The sequence below is a fragment of the Mixophyes fleayi genome, chromosome 5, assembly GCF_038048845.1.
Source record: "Mixophyes fleayi isolate aMixFle1 chromosome 5, aMixFle1.hap1, whole genome shotgun sequence".
NCBI classification, from domain to species: Eukaryota; Metazoa; Chordata; class Amphibia; order Anura; family Limnodynastidae; genus Mixophyes; species Mixophyes fleayi.
In genome coordinates this window covers 242,138,554-242,160,994 of record NC_134406.1, presented here as the reverse complement: position 1 = coordinate 242,160,994, position 22,441 = coordinate 242,138,554, and the positions used below count along the sequence as shown (strand labels likewise).

The following is a 22,441-nucleotide window of genomic DNA, read 5'->3' as shown; positions in this document are numbered from 1 at the left end:
AGTGTGTGAGGGGTAGGGAGGCACAAACATGGGTTTTAGCAGGTTTATATAAATTGAATACTCTTTTAAGCTCTGATAAGACACTTGAGCACTTGTATGTCTGCAACCACTCAATGATAAATATGCTGTTTATACCAAATGGCAGCATTAAAAACAATAGTAAACATTTTAAGTGTTCCATTTTTTCTGTGTCTAGCCAGTGATTTTACAACAACAATAATGAAACATTAAATATTAATATGTGGTTACTTATCACTCTCTACTGTACACATTGTAACTGATTCAGAATGGGACTGGAAAATGTGTTGTTATGCAGGGGCGCACGCAGGGGGCGGTTTCTGGTTCTCCAGAAACCCCTCCCCTCCGCGAACGAACGGTACTATACAGCAGCCGCGGCGCTGTCAAAGAAGCGTCCGCGGTGGTGCTGTATTGTGCCGCAGACACTTCTTTGACAGCGCCGCGGCTGCTGTACAATTCAGAATCGCCGAAATGGAGCTACTGTGCATGCGTGGCCGCATGCGCAGCAGTTCTCCCTTTCTCTCTATTTTTTTCATTGAAGGAGGGGGAAACCCCCCTTAAAAATCCTGCGTTTGCCCGTTATGAATGTGCAGTATGTGCAGAGAAGGATTCAAATACCATAACATGGATGAGGATCCTAGATGATTAAGGTCCCTACCTCTACTGAGTGTGGCTTTACAAACGCTACAAATGGCTAGACAACAGGATTTGTGTAAAAATAATTGCACACATAAGAGGTGGATTTTTGGTCTTATCCCAGGCATGACAATGGCCTTTTTCTTATCACTGGCAAGAACTGCTGCAATCTTTGTTTGAAAGTGTATGAAAATAATATTGTGACCTGTGATTTGCAGTCAAAATTGACTGCAAATGACTTGAAATTAGTGTTATTGAGGCTGGAGATCACTCTGTCATGCTGATTGAGTTAGAACAACAGACTGGCAGGAGCGTGGCTTGGTAGCCATACTGGCAAGTCGGAAAATTATCGGGCTCTCCGTGTGCCTCATAAATACCCGCCGATACCGTCATCTTAGCGGTAACTATAAGTCCCCCATTCACAGATATAAAAGGGGTAACCCTTCCTCCACCTGACTGGAGACTAAAAGTTTCTTTTTTGAGGTAGCCTGGACCCGCCGGCAGACACCCAAAGTGGTGGCCTGCCCGCGAAAAAGCAACAGCTCCCAGCCCCATGATATATGGGGAAGCCCTGAGGAGCTTTAGTGCGCTGTTTTCGGTGGAGGCGCGAGATTCAGCTGCCGGGCGGTTCTGAAGTTCCCTCGTCGGGACCTGTGGCCACAATCAAGCAGAATCTATATATAGCCCCCACTTGCCGAGTGGTTTCGTCGGACAGTCCGCGGAGGGTATGCCGGTGCCGCTTATTCAGTGACTTCTGGGGTGGTCCCTGCCGCCAGTGGCCGTGTGAGTAGGTGGAACCCTGAGAGGGTGAAGGACCTGGGCTCAGGACTATTACATGGGAGACACCTGGTTCATGGTCGGCCGACCTGGTCTTTCCTACTCACATCTATTCTGATTGGTGAGCTACTGCCATCGTGTGGATGCTTTGGTCACTACACTGTCAGTGATATATAACTATTCCTTCTATTGTGCAGCACTGCTGACATCTAGTGGTGGTTAAACAATATTCCATTGGCTATTTCAAGTTTTCATGTCTAAACCTCTGAATCTGATAATTTTTTGAGATAAGGACGTAATGGACACATTGAAATATCCTTCCATATAGACCCCGATATACGCTCATTGGGATGGCTGTCTAGACCAAATGTGAGGGGACAAGAACAGCAACAACCCTTTCTTCGCATTATGTACTACAAAGGATGACTACTACACCGTTTATAACTTGCTGAACACGATTTCAAATCGCCCAAATGGGCAAGGACCGGAAGAGCTCTGCTAAGAAAAATACAAAAAAAGCTCTGGAGACCTCCCTACGCTCTGATCTTCGCACATATCTGAAACCTCCCTTGGCCCTAGAAGAATCTGATGTGGCCTCTTCCCCTGCCGCTTCTATTTCATCGTCCCCTGCTTCACATTAGGAGGGCAAATGGAGCCGGGGCGGTTCTGCGGCAAATGAACACCTGGACCTTTCTCAAATCATGCAAATACTTAAATCTCTTCCGACTAAACAAGAGCTACCCTCCAAAAAAGATTTTGAGGCACTGGAAGCTAAATTGCAAGAAATCGTCCACCAAGAAGTGGCTTCGTTACAAACCGATATTGCCCACCTTGGCCATCGCCTGGTAGCTCTGGAGTAACACAAGGAAAAAAGTGATGATCGCGTTACAGCCCTGGAACACACATTGGCTGAACAGGCAAAGGCCTTGCAATGGTTCCAGCATAAGGTAGATGATTTAGACAACCAAGGCCGTCGGAATAACTTATGAATCAGAGGTCTACCTGAAGATGTCCTCACCCAGGGCCTGATAGATGCACTAACAAAGGTGTTCAATGAAGTCCTGGAATTACTACCAGATAATGTAATGGTATTCGACAGGGTTTACAGAGCCCTACGTCCCAAGGGGGATCTGGATTGAGAGCTACATCTCGGGTAAATCACTTCAATTTACACCCTGGTTGTCGTCTATCCCTAAAATTGTACATCCGACTGTTACCCCAACTCTGACTAGATGGTCAAAACTACGCTCAGTCCCACATATTTCCTCTCGATACTCACCTCTGACTCCGACTTTTGACAACACAGATTTCCCCCCTGGCCTTACTAGACGGACTTTCAGATATTGGATTGGGGCAGGTCTCCATTGTGTTGGCCAGCTGGTGGGCGTCTCTGGGGCTTTACCTTTTGCCGATCTCCAGTCCAAATGGGAACTCCCAAGTGCGGAGATATGGAGACATATACAGCTTTGACATGCTCTAGGCTCCCCGGGGATTCGGGAGTCCGCGGGACGGCCGCTTACTTGGTTTGAAACACTATGTACCACTTTATCATATCCAAGGCATACATTATCATTAATTTATAGTATCCTTATTGAACATTCCTTCAGTAAAAGACCCACCTTCATACGGGATTGGGAACGTGAATTGGATTGTTCAATAACCGAACAAGATTGGAAAGACATTTTTTTACGCACACAGGCTAGTTCGATTAGCATACAAATAATTGAAACTCAGTACAAGATTATGACGAGATGGTACCGATGCCCTAGTCTGCTTGCCAAGATGTTTCCGGGGCTGTCAAATATGTGCTGGCGATGCCAGACAGCGCTGGGTACCCCATTACATATATGGTGGGAGTGCACAGTGCTTAGACCCTTCTGGGATGCAGTTCTCATTTTAGCTAAAGCTATAGTAGGTGTGGAGCTACCCAATTGCCCTAAATATTGGCTACTGAATGATAACAAAAGGCCGTGATTACGGTCCACTGGAGATCGCCAAACGCTCCTACCATTAAAGAATGGTTTACACGTTTGGAGTTCTACAGAACAATGGACGAGATGCTTTATTCATCAATGGATAAATATAGAGAATACTATTTTGTGTGGTTCAAGTGGCTTGAATTCAAGGATAAATAACTGAACCTTCTTACATATTCCCCCTAGACCTACCTTTCCTTCCCTCTTTTACCCGTCTTTCTTCTCTCCCCCATCCTCCCATTTCTCACTACTAAATAACATATTACATGCTTGTTGTTTTTGGCATTCAGTATCATCTGTAATTTATTGTCTATTGTGTGACATGTATGTTGGTATAAGATGTTATACTACCAATAAAAAAGAGATTTACAAAAAAAAAAAAAAGAACAACAACAGACTGGAACTGGAAGCTTTAAAAGGAGAGTGGTGCTTGAAATAATTTGCCTTCCTCTGTTAACCATGGTTACCTGCAATTAAACGCTTCATCATTGCTCTTTATCATTGCTTTGCACAAAAAGGGCTTCACAGGCAATGATATTGCTACTAGTAAGATTGCATCTAAATTAAACATTCACCGGATCATCAAGAACTACAAGGAGAGAGATTCAATAGTTGTGAAGAAGGCTCTAGAGTGCCCCAAGAACATTCAGCAAGTGCCAGGATCATCTCCTCAAGTTGCACCACCAGTGCAGAGCTTGTTCAGGAATGGCAGCAGGCAGGTGTGAGTGCATCTGCACGCACAGTGAGGCGGAGACTTTTGGAGGATGGCCTGGTGTCAAGAAGGCCAGCAAAGAAGCCACTTATCGCCAGGAAAAACATCAGGAACAGACTGATATTCTGCAAAAGGTACAGGGATTGGCTGCTGAGGACTGGAGTAAAGTCATTTTTCTGATGAATCCCCTTTCAGATTGTTTGTGGCATCTGGAAAAATGCCTGTCTGAAATAGGAAAGCCATCAGTCCTGTGTCATGCCAACAGTAAAGCATACTGAAACCATTCAGCCAAGGGAGTGGGCTCACTTACAATTTTGCCTAAGAGCACAGCCATGAAAAAAGAATGGTACCAAAACATCCTCCAAGAGCAACTTCTCCCAACCATCCAAGAACAGTTTGGTGATGAACAATGCCTTTTCCAGCATGATGGAGCACCTTGCCATAAGGCATAAGTGAAAACTAAGTGGCTCCGGGATCAAAACATCGAAATTTTGGGTCTATGGCCAGGAAACTCCCCAGACCTTAATCCCATTGAGAACTTGTGGTCAATCCTCAAGAGGCGGGTGGACAAACAAAAACCCACAAATTCTGACAAACTCCAAGCACTGATTAGGCAAGAATGGGCGGCCATCAGTCAGTATGTGGCCCAGAAGTTGATTGACAGCATGCCAGGGCGAATTGCAGAGGTCTTCAAAAAGAAGGGTCAACACTGCAAATATTGACTCTTTGCAGAAACTTTATGTAATTGTCAATAAAAGTCTTTGACACTTATGAAATGCTTGTAATTTTACTACAGTATAGCATAGCAACATCTGACAAAAAGGTCTAAAAACACTGAAACAGCAAACTTTTAGACATGACTGTACAAGAGTTTTTCCAGAAAATGTATACGAGTAATACGATCCATTTTGTCTCCCAAAGATGTATTCAAACACACTCAGCAGGATCCACCTTTTTACCCCTTTTCCAGCATTGTATCCCCCTGCCCCTGTGCCACATGTTGCTCATCCTGTACCTCGTATATGCGTGCGTGCGTGTGTGTGTGTGTGTGTGTGTGTGTGTGTGTGTGTGTATAGACACACACACACACACACACACAAATTCAAGGGAGCCTTCCAAATCTTTGTCTCACTTCTTCTCCTCTTTCACTTTCAGGTGCGCCCTTAAGGGGCAGCAGGGGGGTTCCAATTGTCAGAAAACACTCCCCTCCCTCCAGCTATATCTGTTATCAAGCTGGTCCCCTTCCTCGGGACCAGCCGAGGACCTACAGATCTGTTCTACCCCATCTGCAGTATGCGTCCTGCCCCCCCTCTTACACAGGGCAGTCACCATGTCATACATACCACCAATTTAACCTTTGGTAAGTGACATATTTGAATAAACAGAGTTAGATCATGTTATTGGATAATTAAGGAACCTGATTTACTGTTGTAACTTATTTATTTTATTAGCCCTATATATTTGAGGTACACATATGTGATTATTATATACATAATTATTGTTTCATTTGTAAGTTAGGTGCAGTTCAGGTTCTATTATCTTCTAGTATTTGGCTCTTATATACGGCCACTGACTTTTGGCACAGTGAATGAATCATACGTAGTAAGAATTTTTGTATAATATTTTGCCTATATATGTGTCCTGTAAGAATAACAGTCCATTTTCCAACAGGTAAATTGGATATTTGTCTGGAAATAGAAATATAGGCGTTAGGATTTATATTTGTTTTTTTTATACACCTAAAAAGATCTTCAGGTATCACTTGTAATATGAAAGGAGTTTATATTTGATGGTGTACCATTTAGGAATCCGAAACAAAACAAATTTTGATGTGCAGTGGTTCTTAGGGGTGTGGTAGAATTTTTGAGCACTTATAAAGCCGACACAGTTGAGAGACGAAAAAAATAGCGATTACAATAACAGCAACAACCTACAAATATCTACTTACCGTATAAGAGACAGGCAGTGTTTCCGGCACTTCCAATTACCTCCACATGTAAAAAGCGACTTTCCCAAATATCTACAGTGCCGAATCATGTCATTTATAATGGTCACAGTGAAAACAGGGCTTTTAAAAATGACAATGGCCTGACCCACCGCCTAAATTACATTATCCAGGTGGTGGGTCCACCCATTGTCGCTTTAAAAGCAGTTTTCACTGTTTATCTGCTTATGCTTTATTTCCTTTATGTCCCTATCTTTTCGCTCTCAGTTTAACCAGACCCAGGGATCTCTCTCACTGGTCCTGTGTATCACACCCTCTCTCTCACCCCCGGCAACCACAAGGAACTCCCAATTGTCACTTCTCCCTGCAGGAATTATTATTATTTTTTTAAATTTCTTTATAAACACAACAACTAACAAATGTACCCACAGCCATCCAGGCAGGTAAATGAATACAGTCATGTGTACATACATATATTTACATACAGATACACCCAGAGGTACTCAGGTTTTGGGGTAATATACAAATAACAGATATGTCTGGTCCATCATCACACTGCTGTCCCCTTCATCACGCTGTGACTCCTCATTACTGTTCCCCCCTCATCCAGGGGCGGTTTGGGACCTTTAAGTGGTCCTGGAAAAGAATTCTAGATGTGGGTGGGGCCAACACAAAAGTAGGCAGGATTTAGAACTACTGGAATTTGGTTGTAGTAACATTTAAGAAAACCTAGTGGGTCATCTCTAAGGCAATGCTGGGCAAAAGCTGCCAGTCCCGTGCTATAAAAATACATGAATCCTTTTGGCTGATTTGCGACTGGTTTATACCTCTGAGCTCACACTTGTTTAGTTGCCTACTAACACATCCTTCCAAAATTCTCTTCATAGAAACATAAGACTTTGTTTATAAGTGTAACTATTACGAAACATGTTGGCACAATTGTATTTGATCTGTCTGCCAGAGCAGGATATGAGCACCTCACCGCACTGTTGCATCTTTCCCTGATATTCTGAGATGCAAACTATCAGTCAAATATATATATATATTTAAAACAAAAGGCACTAAAAATAAACCTTTTAATAAATGGCTATCCAGTGCAATCATCACAAAGGTGAAATTTTGTAACCATCTGCAAGAAAACACTTCTTTTGTAACAATGGTGTATGAGCCCTAAATGTGGGGTGTGTTTGAATTAATAAGAGTGCAGGGAGAGTTGGCAGACCATGGCATAAGTGAAGGGTAGAGCTATTCCAAGGGTTTGCTGACGATATAGTAAGCACAAAGGAGGAAGGATTAATGATATTGTCAGTGCAATGGGGACTGGCCATGTGTTCTACAAAATGATCTGAGAATGGGAACAGTGCAAGGTAGGAGGCAGGCAATGGAATCAATGTAAGAACCACTAAAGTATCACCTGAGCTGAAATAAGGCTCTGGGGGGCCCAGGACACTTAAGACAGGGACAGGAGATGGGGGTTATTATTTTAGATACATTTCGGACAATACACAGGCAAAACTGTGTGCACCAATTATGTACACGCAGCTGTGCCTTCAGAAGCAGTACGCGGTGAAACGAGACACATCTCCCAACTGTCCTTGTAATCGGACCAAATCCTGACTAAGAGAGACAGTCACCCACATTCTGGTCTGCCCCCACCATATTCAGGACAGATGGCAGACTGTCCTGCTCTCTCCTACCTGTTCTTGTCACTTTCACCACCTGTGGCTGCTGGTGTTTTTAGATCATCATTTCTAATGTTGCCATATCCAGTAGCACTTTAAAATGTCAACTAGCGTTACCTTTTACATTAGGTTTTTAAACACAATGGAGAAGTCTTTAATGGCCTCAAAAGTTTGTAGCAAGTTTCTTTTTGTTTTGTTTATATATAATGTCAGCGTGTACAAGGCCTGTTGGTTGGTGCAGCGTGCTGGAGTAAAGACTTTGATGGAGCAATTTGTTTTTACTGGATCAGTTTATCTGCTGGCCTTAAACTTTCTTAACAGCTGTAAAAGGTTAAAATCTACGACCTGTGTGAGGCTCTCTAAGAAAATCATTATTTTCTTTAAAAATAACCTCAGCAGTAGACTCTTGTGTCACCACCCTTAATGGTCTCTCTCTTCCACAGCAGATGCTGGTCACAATGACTGTCAGCAACAATGTGCCATAAAGAGGCTTTACTTCTACGTTGTGTGACTGTTACCTGGACACATCCTGGGACAGAACCTCTCAGGGTGTAATGGAGAGAAGTTATTATCTTTTATATATAAAGCGCCAACGTATTATGCAGCACAGTACATTGAGGGGATTCTGAAGTAACAGGTTGTATTTGTCTTTCAGGCTTTAATATACTTTGGAAAAAGGTGAAGGAGGTAATGAACAAAACAGCAGAGAATATTCTATAAAAGGGATGGAAACTTGTCTTTAGAATTGTCCTCCTTTGTAGTCTATAAGGTTTTACACCCCCCCACCCCACCTCCGTCACTTCCACCTTATGCTAATGAGTAAACTACCTGTGGTTTTGTTAACACAATGAAAGACCATTTTTATAAAGTACATGTTCTGTAGTATTCTTTACATATATTTTCTAATTCCATCAACATTCCATATGATTCAGTCAGACAAAAGGTTCCTGTGAGATTAGAGAACCACTATAAATGTAGTGTCTGAAGAATGCAGCAAAAATGACTTGCTGTTTTTTTTTGTTTTTTTTTTACATCCTAAATGCCTTTTTTAATTAACAAAATAATATATTACACCACAATTTAAATTCTTTCCCCTAGGAACATGTCCAGATTCCCACATTTTTATAGAACGCCCTTTTCTCTGCACCCAGTTGTGTTGTATGCTAGTTATTACACTGTTGCATATTTCCTGTTCAAATATAAAGTACTAAACATCCTGTGGACACAGCTTATAATGATTACTTCATAACAAGTTTGTGTGCTGGTGTTAGGTGAATGTGTGGAGCAAGGAGCACAATATACATTCCCAAGTCATTGTTGGTGTATGCATCAGGTCGGAGGACCTGGTTGTCTATCTTCATTGCCTGTATGACAGAACTAGAATGACCTGTAGCCAGATCCACAGACTGCAACATACTGTGATCTGTCCATTCGTGTGTTTATTACAGAGAACAGGGGGACAGTGTCAGGAGGCAAGTGGGACTAATATATAAATGCTTAGTGGCGTCTGTCTGTCTGTGGAAAAAAAAAAACCCAAGTTGCAGCGCCACCTGCTGGGCGGAGTTATACACTGACCTACTAAATTCTTAGTGTGTGTGGGGAAAAAAAAATTCAAAAAGGGCTGAAATTTGGTAGGGCTCAAACTCATTTTCGTGAGGTAATTTTACCTCATGAACACACGTGTAGAGGCGTGTGTGTGTGTGTGTGTGTGTGTGTGTGTGTGTGTGTGTGTGTGTGTGTGTGTGTGTGTGTGTGTGGAAAAAAACTATTTTCTCAGAAAGGGCTCATCCAATTGACCTGAAATTTGGTATACTGACATTTGACAAAAAAATTAGAATCGTCAAGTCAGTTAACTTCCATCATCCCCCCTTCCCCCCGTGGGAAAGGTAGTAAAGGCTAAATTTACGAGTTGAGGGGACAAACTCATTTTCGTGAGGTAATTTTACCTCATGAACACACATTAAAAAGGCCGCTTGCGTCGGGAAGTAACGCTCTTCCCCTGAGGAGGCCTGGGCTAGACCCAAATGCATGACAAGAACCTTTTTAAGACCTTAAGTAGCTTGATTTGACTAGAATGCATGAGTATCATGCACGGGTTAACTTGTGTGTGATATATATATATATATATATATATATATATATATATATATATCCTTCTATAATTCAGTGTACTGATGTGAGGCCTCTGGTTAAAAAAGACTGTGGTGTCTGATGCAGAGTTTCCGAAATCCAGGCCTCATAGACCACTGACAGTGCATGTTTCACTGATCTCCTTATGGACCGTAAGTGAAATTATTAGAACCACTTCTGGAATTTCTAAACTGTCATTGCTTTAGAAGAGCAGGAAAAACATGGACTGTTAGTGGTCCCTGAGGACAGGATATTTAAAACACTTCTATAACACAGATGTATGTGAGAACTTAGTCCATACATCCTGTGTTTGGCTCTTATGAGCCCAATCTATTCCCTATGGCTGCTTCCTTGTAGAGCAATCCAAGACTTAATATGTCGGCTGGTATCTGTGACTGGTGTGGTCACTCAGCACACAGTATGTCAGTGTGTGGAGGCCTTTTTCTATGGTTTCGACAGAAATGTTAATAAAATGCAATCTCCCCTTTTTCCTACTAAAATCTTTTAAACACCATTCTATTATAATTGAAAACCTTGTAAACTGAAATCTTTCCATTCACCATAAACAAGATGTTACAATCTACTTGTCCACTACTTCTGTCTTGTAACCTCACTAGATTGAATTACAGTTCTTTTGGTAATGTCTGATGTCTGTCCATATACCAAAGCTACACTACAGACCTTAAGGGATGTTACACATGTAGAAATAAGTTATATGTTATAGCTATAAAAGAACGTGACCTAAAGCCAGTTGTTTCCTCTTACGACAGTTGATCAAAATTTCTACAGCAAAAATCTTCTTTACTTGCGGAAGAGTTTCTTGTAGCTGAAGAACAAGGAGCTGGCCGTATTGTGGCTGTACAAAGCTAAAGATTATCCTGCACGAACAGAGGATGATAAGGAGGTAATGCAAATATTTTCTTGTACTCAGTGCACCACATGTTCCTAAAGAGTAAGAGCTACTGTTTCATTTTCTGTGTAATGAAATTTACATCTGTTTGAGACAGGCAAACTCGTCATCTAGGAGAACGACTGTTGTGTGCAGTATGATCTGTAAAGATTTTTATGCAGTTACTTACCTGTATATTATAGACTGACTTAGATATGGGAAAAACAATGATTATATTTTCCACAAATGCTTGGTCTTCACCTGCAGCATTGTATTACACTGTGTAAAACCAATACAAAGTAAGGGAATGGAAGACTTGCTCCGCAGTAGCATTATTGTGTGTGTGGTGCATTCACTATGACAAATATTTTTCACAAAGTCTGCTGCCTCAGTTTTTATGATGGCAATTTGCTTATACTCCAGAATGTCATGAAGAGTGATCAGATGAATTGCAATTAAATTTCAAAGTCCCTCTTTGCCAAGACAATGAGCTTTATCCCAAAAACAATATTTCCACTGCATTTCAGCTACAAAAGGACCAGCTGATATCAGGTCAGTGATTCTCTAGTTAACACAGGTGAGAGTGTTGACCAGACAAGGCTGGAGATCACTTGGTTATGCTGACTGAGTTGGAACAACAGATTGGAAGCTTTAAAAGGAGGGTGGTGCTTAAAATCATTATTTTTCCTCTGTTAACCATGGTTATCTGCAAGGAAACATGTGCAGTCATCATTGCTTTACACAAAAAGGGCTTCACAGGCAAGGATATTGCTGCTAGTAAGATTGCACCTAAATCAACCATTTATCGGATCATTAAGAACTTCAAGGAGAGAGGTTTAATAGTTGTGAAGAAGGCTCTAGAGCTCCCAAGAACTTCCATCTAGTACCAGGATCGTCTCCTAAAGTTGATTCAGCATGCGGGATCGGGGCACCACCAGTGCAGAGCTTGCTCAGGAAAGGCAGCAGGCAGGTGTGAGTGCATCTGCACGCACAGTGAGGTGAAGACTTTTGGAGGATGGCCTGGTGTCAAGAAGGCCAGCAAAGAAGCCACTTCTCTCCAGGAAAAACAATCAACAGACTGATATTTTGCAAAAGGTACAGGAATTGGACTGCTGAGGACTGGGGTAAAGTCATTTTCTCTGATGAATTCCGTTTCAGATTGTTTGGGGCATTTGGAAAAATGCTTGTCCAGAGAAGGAAAGGTGAGCGCTACCATCAGTCCTGTGTCATGTCAACAGTAAAGCATCCTGAGATCATTCATGTGTGCGGTTGCTTCTCAGCCAAGGGAGTGGGCTCACTCAAAATTTTGCCAAAAGAACACAGCCATAAATAAAGAATGGTACCAAAACATCCCTCCAAGAGCAACTTCTCCCAACCATCCAGAAACAGTTTGGTGATGAACAATGCCTTTTCCAGCATGATGAAGCACCTTGTCATAAGGCAAAAGTGATAACTAAGTGGCTCAGGGATAAAAACATCAAATTCTTGGTTCCATGGCCAGGAAACTCCCCAGACCTTAATCCCTTTGAGAACGTGCGGTCAATTCTCAAGAGGCGGGTGGCAGTGGCGGATCCACGGGTGGTAGTGGCGGATCCAGGGGGCAGCATTGACAGTGTGCTGCCCGGCTGCTCCGATTGTGTTTTAAACACAATCAGAGCAGCAGGACAGCACACTTTCACTGCTAAACGGACCTGCACATACTGTGCAGCCGCCGGCAGCCTTAGAACACAGAAAGGGGGCGGGGCCTAAATCGCCCCCCCCTAAAATCGCCCGGGGTAGGACAAATGTCTGGGTCCGCCCCTGGCAGGTGGACAAACAAAAACCCACAAATTCTCCTAGCACTGATTAGGCAAGAATTAGCAGCCATCAGTCAGTATGTGGCACAGAAGTTGATCAACAGCATGCCAGGGCGAATTGCAGATGTCTTCAAAAAGAAGGGTCAACACTGCAAATATTCACTCTTTACATAAACTTAATGTAGTTGTCAATAAAAGCTTTGAACACTTATGAAATGCTTGTAATATTACTTCAGTATACCATAGCAACATCTGACAAAAAGGTCTAAAGACACTGAAGCAACAAACTTTGTGAAAACCAATACTTGTGTCATTCTCAAAACTTTTGGCCATGACTGTATCTCCACCAGAATGGGCGTTTTATTCATGTAGTACAAACCTTGAACTGGAACTAAACAACACCGTTTCCAGCCAATATAAAATGATATGAGCCATATGGAGGCAGTTTAGAGGTGAGAAAACCTGTGCTCTGCACTGCACATGTCCAGCACAGGTTTACGCAGACCTGACCTGCTGACTGTACAGACGAGAGACGGCCGTTTACCCTCAACCAGTCATATACATACATAAAGCTAATTTTGATTATGTCCTTTTATAATTTATGTAAATCCAAGTTAGAGAGATCACAACTTTTAAACAAGACCATGTAAAAGAATGACACATGTGAGGTTAAAAAAATTTATTAATCATCTCTTTTTTGATAAGTTTGCAATGTAATCCTGATATTCACGCAAGACATTAAGGGGTATATTTACTAAACTGCGGGTTTGAAAAAGTGGAGATGTTGTCTATAGCAACCAATCAGATTCTAGCTGTCATTTTGTAGAAAGCAATAGATAAATGATAAGTTGAATCTGATTGGTTGCTATAGGCAACACCTCCACTTTTTCAAACCCGCAGTTTAGTAAATCTAGCCCCCAAGTCTTTGTCTGTCTTGTACCTAAAAAGCTCACACACTGATTGTTCCATCACTAACACAATGTTGGGTGCATTGCGGAGCGACAGCGCAGTGACGCCCTCATAGTTAATGTTAAGAATCATAACAAAACTAACTAGGCAAATAGAGGCTCCACTCTCGGCCTTGGCTACATTTGCACCAAAGAGATATCAGCTACCACACTGAAATAAATGAAACTGGCAGAATTGTGCATATTCTGCCATGGTAAAAAGCCAGCAGCAGGTATGTTTCTTGTACATTTTAATCATGATGATTTTTTTTTTTTTGGCATTAGCCTTCAACAGCTTTGTTGGCAGCCATGCAATAGACATCCGTGGTAGAAGACGTCATATGAGAACAATCACTGTTTGCAGATTGTGTTTTATTGAATAAAGCAAGTCCAGGCCTCCTCAAATGGCTGTTTTATATACCTCAAACTCTATAAAACTAGAGTTCTCAGTACATACACATAGATATATAAATTTTAAAATAAAGTTTTCAGTCAGCATTTAAAATTAAAGTAATTTTTTTTCTTCTATTCAGTCATTTGAAGGGAAAATAAATAAAAATAGAAAAGGCTAAAGTGTTTTGCATATCTATGTGGAAGAACAGAAATATCTACGGCATTCGTTTCAGAAAGATCACTGTACAGACTACACAGCATATATACAATTAAGAGTGTGCAATTTTACCTGGCTGGGCATTAAACAGGTTTTATTTTTAACTGTTGTTCATTCGGGTAGGGTACATAATTCCAACAGTGGAAATGTTGGCACTTAACCTGCCGACGCTTCCACTGTGTTGACAGTGGCGACCGTGTGATTGTTGACATCGTGTCGGCAGATTAAGTGCCGACTTTGACAATGTCGGAATTATGACCGGTTCACTCTTGCCCAAAACCTTCAGTCTCCTCAATGGCAAATAGTAACTTCTCCTTGAGCTGCTCGAAGTTTTTATACGGAGGCAAGTCCAAGCGATTGAAACTGCAGAGAAAAAGGTCAGGATTAATAAACGCCATTTAAATACAGAGATAAAGATGATCGCTCAGTGTATGCAGATCCCCTCTGATTTACACAATTATACTGGACGCCTGGCTGCATATAGGTCCATGATGTAGAATAGTAACCAGTGGAATATCAGGAATTGGCCTGGTAAGTTGTGAGCATTGCATTAGATACACATTAGAGTTACACTAATTGTGGCAGTGTCCTTTTTATCTGGATTAAATCACTAGCTGATCTCTCCATATTGGAGATATGGATAATGTTCTTGCTCTCACTGCAGGTCATATCAAGTGTTCAGAACTGAACAGGAAATGCAGTTTGAAAATGTTATTTAAATATCACAGATGTGAAAAATATATAAATCAGACATTGCTATAAATCCCACCGATACTCAGTACAGGCCGGATACCTGGTTTTAGAATCCCACTAGGCAGCGTAGAAAATCTGTATTGGTAAGTCATGGGGTACAAATATATGTCATACATGGTAAAGTCATAAAATATTATTAGGAGACCACACTGCCTTGTAGGCCCACATTTAGCCATTGCCCCAATAATGTGTAATAGCTGCCTTATGTCTGGTGTAGCCAGTATGAAATTAAGAGAGAATTTTGCTTTCATAAAGTAACACTATAATGTGTTAATTCAAAATATACGTGATCTATGCAGGAGGCCGTTTATAAAAGCTTGATTTATCTAATATATTTATACTTTAAAAGCAATACAGATCTTACATTTATATTGTATAGAAGTACAAGAGTCATTTAGTTTATTATTATTCCATTATGTCAGATTCTGCTTTGTATTTGGCATTCTCTATTGACTTATAATTAATGATGGGCTTAATCCATCTAACAGGATTAGTTCATTAGGGTGAAACATTTTTTCTTTTATTATGGATCATATTTTATCCTTAATTAATTTATTTTATTAAATGAATGGAGCTATTCATTTTTGGATACTATTTACCTGCTGACATAACTGCCAATCTGTCTTTTATATAATGAATTATATTTATTATGACAATGGAGACCATTTGTTATTATTATTTTAAACGAGTCACGTGACTAGAGGAAGGTCGGAGCTGTTCATTATGACTATCCTGCCAACAGGCTTGTGATGTAAATGAGAGACTATCAACTGGGTAGCGAGAGCCACATGACCGCTGTCCGCTCTTATTTGCTTACTAAAGATCACTATGACAACGGACCAACGGAGTCCTGTGAACGCTCTCTTCTTGCATAAACACTGCTGGAGAATAGTTCCACTTTCTTGCCTCTGATGAAACAGCCACTCAAGGCTGGGAAACGCGTCAGCTGACGCGGTCTTCGGCTCTATCTATTTTGACATCATTACGGAATTTTTATAAACCCCGGGGATTTCAGCACGTTAATGGAGCTTGGAATATATTTCTATACTCTGGAAGTATTTATTCCCTCTAAATCTCCCTATTGATAAAGGATAATGGACTGTGTGGAAGGATAAGTTTATTATTACCATCTACTTATCTATGCTGTGGATTGGTCCCGTACTCTGGAGGGTTCTGTTGGACACAGCCCAATAATACATCTAACTGATTTATTATTTCTGCCTTATCCAGAGGAGTCCTTTCCATCCTCAATGTTTATGCAGAGAATTATAACGAGGGACATTAAATGTCTTCCTTAATATTCATTCAAGAGATGCGCTATTGAACTGAGTTATACCTATTTTATTCTATTGTAAGCTTTAGGTCATCGCCCTGGATTTGTTATTGTGAAAATTAACATGGTCCTGTGTTGAATTAAGTGACTACCTACGTCTTGTGACTTTCTTATTATTGTTTGAGTCGATACAGCCTATAGTTTATTTTGTTTTTATATTTAGGGTCATTCCACGTCAGGGTTGTCCACCACCCATCTCAGATTTCTACGAAAATTTTTTAGTTACGAGAGGATGTCAAATCAACTATTTCTGCCAAATATCTCGACTGACAATTAGTTATTATTTATTAAATAATTTACTAATCGCGGCTTCTTTATCCAGTTTATTTGAAGTACCGCAAGAATCCCCTTCCCATCAGTTTCTGTTTGTTTCATTTCCTGTATGGGAATTTTATCCCATTGCCTCAGTTTAGTTCACTTTTTTTTGGTATGGTTTTTAACAATGTGTAAATTATGTATGCGGTACAACAGTAATCGAACATCAACTTCATTATTTTTTTTTTCTCCACTATGAAACAGAGTACCTGGCTGATTTTTTTCGTGGTAGTAATGTATACATTTTTTTTTTAAACAGCCCCCAAAAAATGGGATCCCTAATGTCAATTGAACCTAGCATTTTTAGTTCTATTAGAAAAACGTGCGTTTTTGCCGTAACGCAAAACATGAGGCAGATAAAGTAATTTGGTTTGGATTTTTGGATTCGGGAGGAAGAGTTACCTTAAGGGTCCAAATTTTGTGGTGACTCCTTAATAACCACCCGCGGTACTTCAAATAAACTGGATAAAGAAGCCATGATTAGTAAATTATTTAATAAATTGAAAAATCAAAATTTAATCAACTAATTGTCAGTCGAGATATTTGGCAGAAATAGTTGTTTTGACCTCCTCTCTTAATTAAAGAATTTTCAAAAAAATATGAGACAAATGGGTGGACATTTCATGTTTTTTTGGGTGATCTGATGTGGAATGACCCTTTATGTACTAGTATTAAAACTTATATTTTTAAACATATCTGGTTCCAGCTCTCTTCCTATCTCTTTTGCTGTGGTTTATAAAAGCTGACAAATGAAGCATTACAACAATCAGTAATGATTTGTTCTGTGTATAGGGCAATCAGCAGAATACTCCTAGTGATCTGTATTATAAACAGACCCTTACCATGTATGGCTTCTTGGCAGCCAGGTCTCTCTGCCAACTTTCTCTATGCAGAACTTCTGAGGGCCATTACTTCCTGCAATGATGATAAGTGTATGTCAGATTGACTGCAAGTGCAAGTTATTGGATGATGTTACAAAATTACCGATCAGACACTTACCCATCAATTCTGCAAAGCCACCTAGAGGTAATCGGCACGTCCCGGTGACAAATTGGAGTAACCGTAACCGACCCTCGTTGTCCATTTCTTTCACAAACTACATCAAGATGAAAAAAGTGATTGTGTGTACAACATTTATCCAATAGTAGGAAATATAATGCATTTATTCAGCGGTGTGTGGATCTAGAAGACCTCAATAGCCACTTGTCCACCGAAGAATATTTCAGTGCTTCAAAACGAAGCAGAATAAAACATGGTAAATATACAGAGAGCGCGTTCTATTTGCAAGCTTACATAGGCTGCATGCTTACATGGGCTGCATGCTTACATGGGCTGCATGCTTACATGGCATACATTAGGAGAAAAATGTTTAATAGACATAGATATAAATAGATAGGGTATGATATATATATATATATATATATATATATATATATATATATATCATACCCTATCTATATCTCTATTTATCCATCAATCTATCCATCATCTATCTATACATCAATCCATCTATATCTATCTATCTATAATGCTATGGGACAAATTCAAATAATGGTGCGGTTCCGTAGTAGATCTGTTTACAAGTGATGGATAATGGTCTTCGCTCATTTTTTGCGTGCAAATTTGTGCAATGTTATCGTAATTGCCGTGTCTGTGGGCATATAACATATTGCACAAGTCTACTACGGAACTTCACTGCTAATTGAATCAGCCACTACGAGTTAAAAATGCAAACCGTTCTTTTGAAATGCTCAGAAATAGAATACAATTACTGATTAAATGTTACATATCAACAGTGTTAATTACCTGCCAGAACCACATGATCTGCTTGCTGTTTCTTGTGTAATGGCGATACACGGTGTTCCGCTGCCAGTCCGATAAGTCCACTTCTTGCATACCGCACAGCATTACCTGGGAAACCAAATGCCATTCTCTTATATTCCATTCTTAGTAACAACCTTCAGCCTATTCACCCCACTGAAGATAAAAGACAGCTTAGGCTGTAGCACAACTAGCTGAAACACCAGCATGGTCCAGGAACCCTCACCTACCAGTACATCAGTGTACATATTAGAGGCTGTTTATGAACTATGCTAATAATATATTGTATTTACAAAATCCCAGAAATACAAGATGTACATTTCCTCAGTTGTAACTTCTGTACAGGTCATAGACTGAGCGGCCATGTTTCTGGTATGGAGGTCTGGGGCCCTTACAGAGGGGTTACCCGGATGAGAGCACCATATGGGAAGATTGTGGCACTCAGGGGCTACAGTACCTCTGCAAGTTCTCAAGGCAACGCTGAAGACTATAAAACAGCCGCTCAATCTTGTTAAGCATCGGAGTACACAGATATGTACTGTCCCTTTACTGCTAAGCAGGGAGAGGAAATATTTATGTAAAAAGCTATAGAACGTCAGACTTTATACACATCATATGCTTCATTTCCACCACTGGGTAGTAAAACAATTGTAATGATTATTAACAGAGAGATGACATTCCAATTGAGAAGAGAACTTCACTCTTGTATATTCATATCCCCAGTACATAAAAAGATGAACTGCAAACATTTTCTGCTGCCTAAGTAGGTTAAAAACATTTATATATGCTGCTTTTTCTATCTACTTGTGAGCTGAAGACTTTAGCATACAGCTACCAAGTGAGTGTGACAATAATAAATTCTGGGCCTCACAGCGATCAGGAGTCACTTTTTTTCCCTTAAAAAAAAACCCAACAACAACTTTGTTTAACAATGTTGCTGCACTTTGCAAAACAGCCCTTAAGCGCTTTTGGACAGATGACACAGCTACATTAATTAGTTCCATATGGTAAGTCCGTATGAATGCAGACACCGCAATATAAATGTGGAAAAGGACATGTAACCTAGATCCCAGTTTGTGGAAGACATATGAATAACTAATAAGATCTTTTGAGATATTTTACAGTAAATTTCAAGACTGCACATGTCCAACGATGACAGATTACAAATAATCTACATATAAACTATTGAACACCATCTAATTTTCACATTGACTAATTTCCAAGACTAAAAGATAAACCAATCCCACGCGTCTCTTCATGGCTCCGTTTACATGGTCATATATATCACAGCCATGCCCAGAGATATATCATATATTCATGTGGCACCATCATAAATCAGTAACCAGAGATTCTGATCAGCAGCCACAGACTAATCTGCAAGTGTAAACGTGTGATTATCCTACACAGTATACACACTCTGCCCCAACAAAACAGATATATATGTATATATGTACATTTGTATAAAACGAACCTCTAACTCTTTTTCATCAAAATACTGTAGCCACTGCAGGGGGACAACGGCGTTAAAGCCATCGAGAAATGCTTTGGTTTGTTCTTCCACCCCGCGTGAAAACCTCCATTCGGCCATCAGACTAGAAAGAGAAAAGGATGAGAAGTTTCACAATTCAAAATTGTACAAATATAAACTTATGTCTCAACACAACCTTTAGAGGGTGATCCATCATTAAGAGCTATTTTGCACGGATAACAGTTTCAACAATTTTACAAGTTTTAAACCGGCCAAACACAGTATCGCGGAAGCTGGTCTGGGAGAGAGACCGCGCTCCATTACCTACTCTCTCCCAGGAAGTTGGTGATTACACTGCATACAAAGAACAAGTTGGTAAGTAAATACTAAGTCAGAGCAATCATAACTTGGCTCCATCCAGGTAAACTGTTCGTGAACTACATGTGGTCTCGCGTACAAATGAATGGAATGTCCAAAATACAGCCGTTACCTACACACACAGTGGAAGCTGACGGTTTATGGGCTGAAACAATATACCCAAGAAGGCAGTCTGTAGATAGAGCAGAAACCAGTATTCTTACATCTATAGTATTACCCAGTGTAGTACTACACATAATAGCGGCTTCAGCTGTGTGTAGGCAACACGCACATTTAAAACTCAAGCCACCTGGAACTCATGGGCTAATCACTGAACAGATCGGAGTACTTGTACCCAGGCACACAACGGGACACCCCACTATAGGTAATATTATAATATAATATAATATAGGTAATATAGGTAATATTTTAAAGCTAACTTAAGTTTAGGAAGGGTGCTCCAGTTTTAGACAACCACAAGATTAGGATTGAGATTAATGATAATCAGACAGTAAATCTCTTAGTCAATCTTCCCCTCCCTACATCTCCACCTACACTCCTACCCGCCCCCTCCGCCGCCTCACTACTTCACTGATCCCCTCCTCTCACTCTCGTCTTCAGGACTTTGCCCGGGCTGCTCCCCTGCTGTGGAACGATCTTCCACGTTCCAACAGGTTAGCATCTACTCTCAAAGGCTTCAAGCGTGCCCTTAAGACTCATTTCTTTATTCAAGTCTATCAGTCCTCCTAACTTCCTTGTCCTGGCTCTCTCCCCTAGTTAGTACCACCCTATTTGTGTCTCCCCCTTCCCTTTAAGATGTAAGCTCTCATGAGCAGGGCCCTCTTTCCTTGTGTGCTCCTTCTACTATTCCATCACCCTCTGTACCTCTTGGCCTGCTTCCCTAGCCCTGTTTTCTTAAGCTTCGGCCTACTTCTCTCTGATTTCTACCATCCCTTTCACTATCTGTCCCAGAAATAATCCGATTTGCTTTACCTTGTTACCTGTGTTTGTGTATATATTTTGGTTTCATGTTGTGTCTTGGTTCTCTGTTTTCTGTATATGTAATGTACGGCGCTGCGGAACCTTTGTGGCGCCTTATAAGTCAAAGATAATAATAATAATAATAATAATAATAATAATAATAATAAATCCAGACCCTAGTGAGACCACTGTTAATGATGGACATGTTCAGACAGCTTGTGTACAGTCTTCTTACCCAATGTATTCTTCCTTGTTTTCCTCAGTAACAAGGACGTTGGATCCTTCAGGTTTGAGGTCATGGGATGTGACTTTACCTAATATCTCCATGTCCACAGCAAAGTACATCTCCAAGTTACATTCCTCAATGTTGTTGTCTCTGCAAACAAGAAGTGGAAACACTATTGTACACACTCTTTCGCTTGTATTACGAACATATAACAGGAGAGTTTAAGGACAAGCACCAATATAAGAAATATGTTTTATACTCAGATAGTCTGGTCATATAGAAAATCGCGTAGAACTTTGTAAACCAATCTTGATATTATTACTGGTATATAACATCAATGCATTGAGTCTCTATTCGCTATTTATCAATCTCTCCAGCATATACAGTTTACTAATCCATGTTCTACCAGAAGAGATCTACATCTTATGTATCCAAAAATACCAATTCATTTAAAAGTTGGAGCAAATGTGATGATGGAAAATCCAAGTACATTACAGTTAAAGAGAAGTTGTCGCTCTTAATTATTCTGCATTAAAGCAGAAAATGATAATGTTGAGATATGAAGCAGATTCATTGTTCAGTGTCGTTCCACTGCAGATATATTAAAGAGTCCCCAAACAATTCCTTTTTTGGCTATATTTTTGGTAGGGCTGTTAGTGCTAACATCCTGTTTATATTTTTGAAAAATAAGGACATATTTTCTTTGGACAGACAGTGCTTATTTACCCAAAGCTACTCCACTTTACTCCTCTAGATTTTTTAAAAGTGACCTGATGGGATCGAATATGTATCAAAATCTGAGTTATTTGAACTGCTGTGACATCACTGCGTGAATGGATCGACCAATTCTCAGAATTATTGTCTGCAAAACAAGTCTGCCAATCAGTAATACGACTTCTTATAAGGGTAGAGTAGCAAGAGGTGTGCGAATATATGTGATATCGAGTAGTTTGACCTTGGTTCTCAAGAGGACATTTTGTGTTACCTCTACTAAATGTTTTATCAGGTGTCCGTAATATGTGAGAAACAGACAAAACTAAGGTCCTTTGTTCTCTATATATCTGTTTTG

At 40.4% G+C, this 22,441-nt stretch overlaps 1 protein-coding gene across 3 annotated transcripts in view; it reads right to left on the bottom strand.

Moving 5' to 3' along the window:
* Window positions 1-13,225: 13,225 nt before the first annotated feature.
* The window catches only part of WWP1 (WW domain containing E3 ubiquitin protein ligase 1), a 93,404-nt gene continuing 84,188 nt past the window's right edge, over window positions 13,226-22,441 (bottom strand). For all 3 annotated transcript variants that reach the window (XM_075213746.1, XM_075213749.1, XM_075213748.1), the window contains exons 19-24: window positions 21,382-21,522; window positions 19,812-19,932; window positions 18,326-18,430; window positions 17,519-17,615; window positions 17,362-17,434; window positions 13,226-14,481 (exon numbers count right to left, since the gene is read on the bottom strand). In XM_075213746.1, coding sequence (XP_075069847.1) covers window positions 14,382-14,481; window positions 17,362-17,434; window positions 17,519-17,615; window positions 18,326-18,430; window positions 19,812-19,932; window positions 21,382-21,522 — 637 coding nt within the window. In that variant the 3' untranslated portion in view covers window positions 13,226-14,381. The remainder of the gene's footprint in view (window positions 14,482-17,361; window positions 17,435-17,518; window positions 17,616-18,325; window positions 18,431-19,811; window positions 19,933-21,381; window positions 21,523-22,441) is intronic.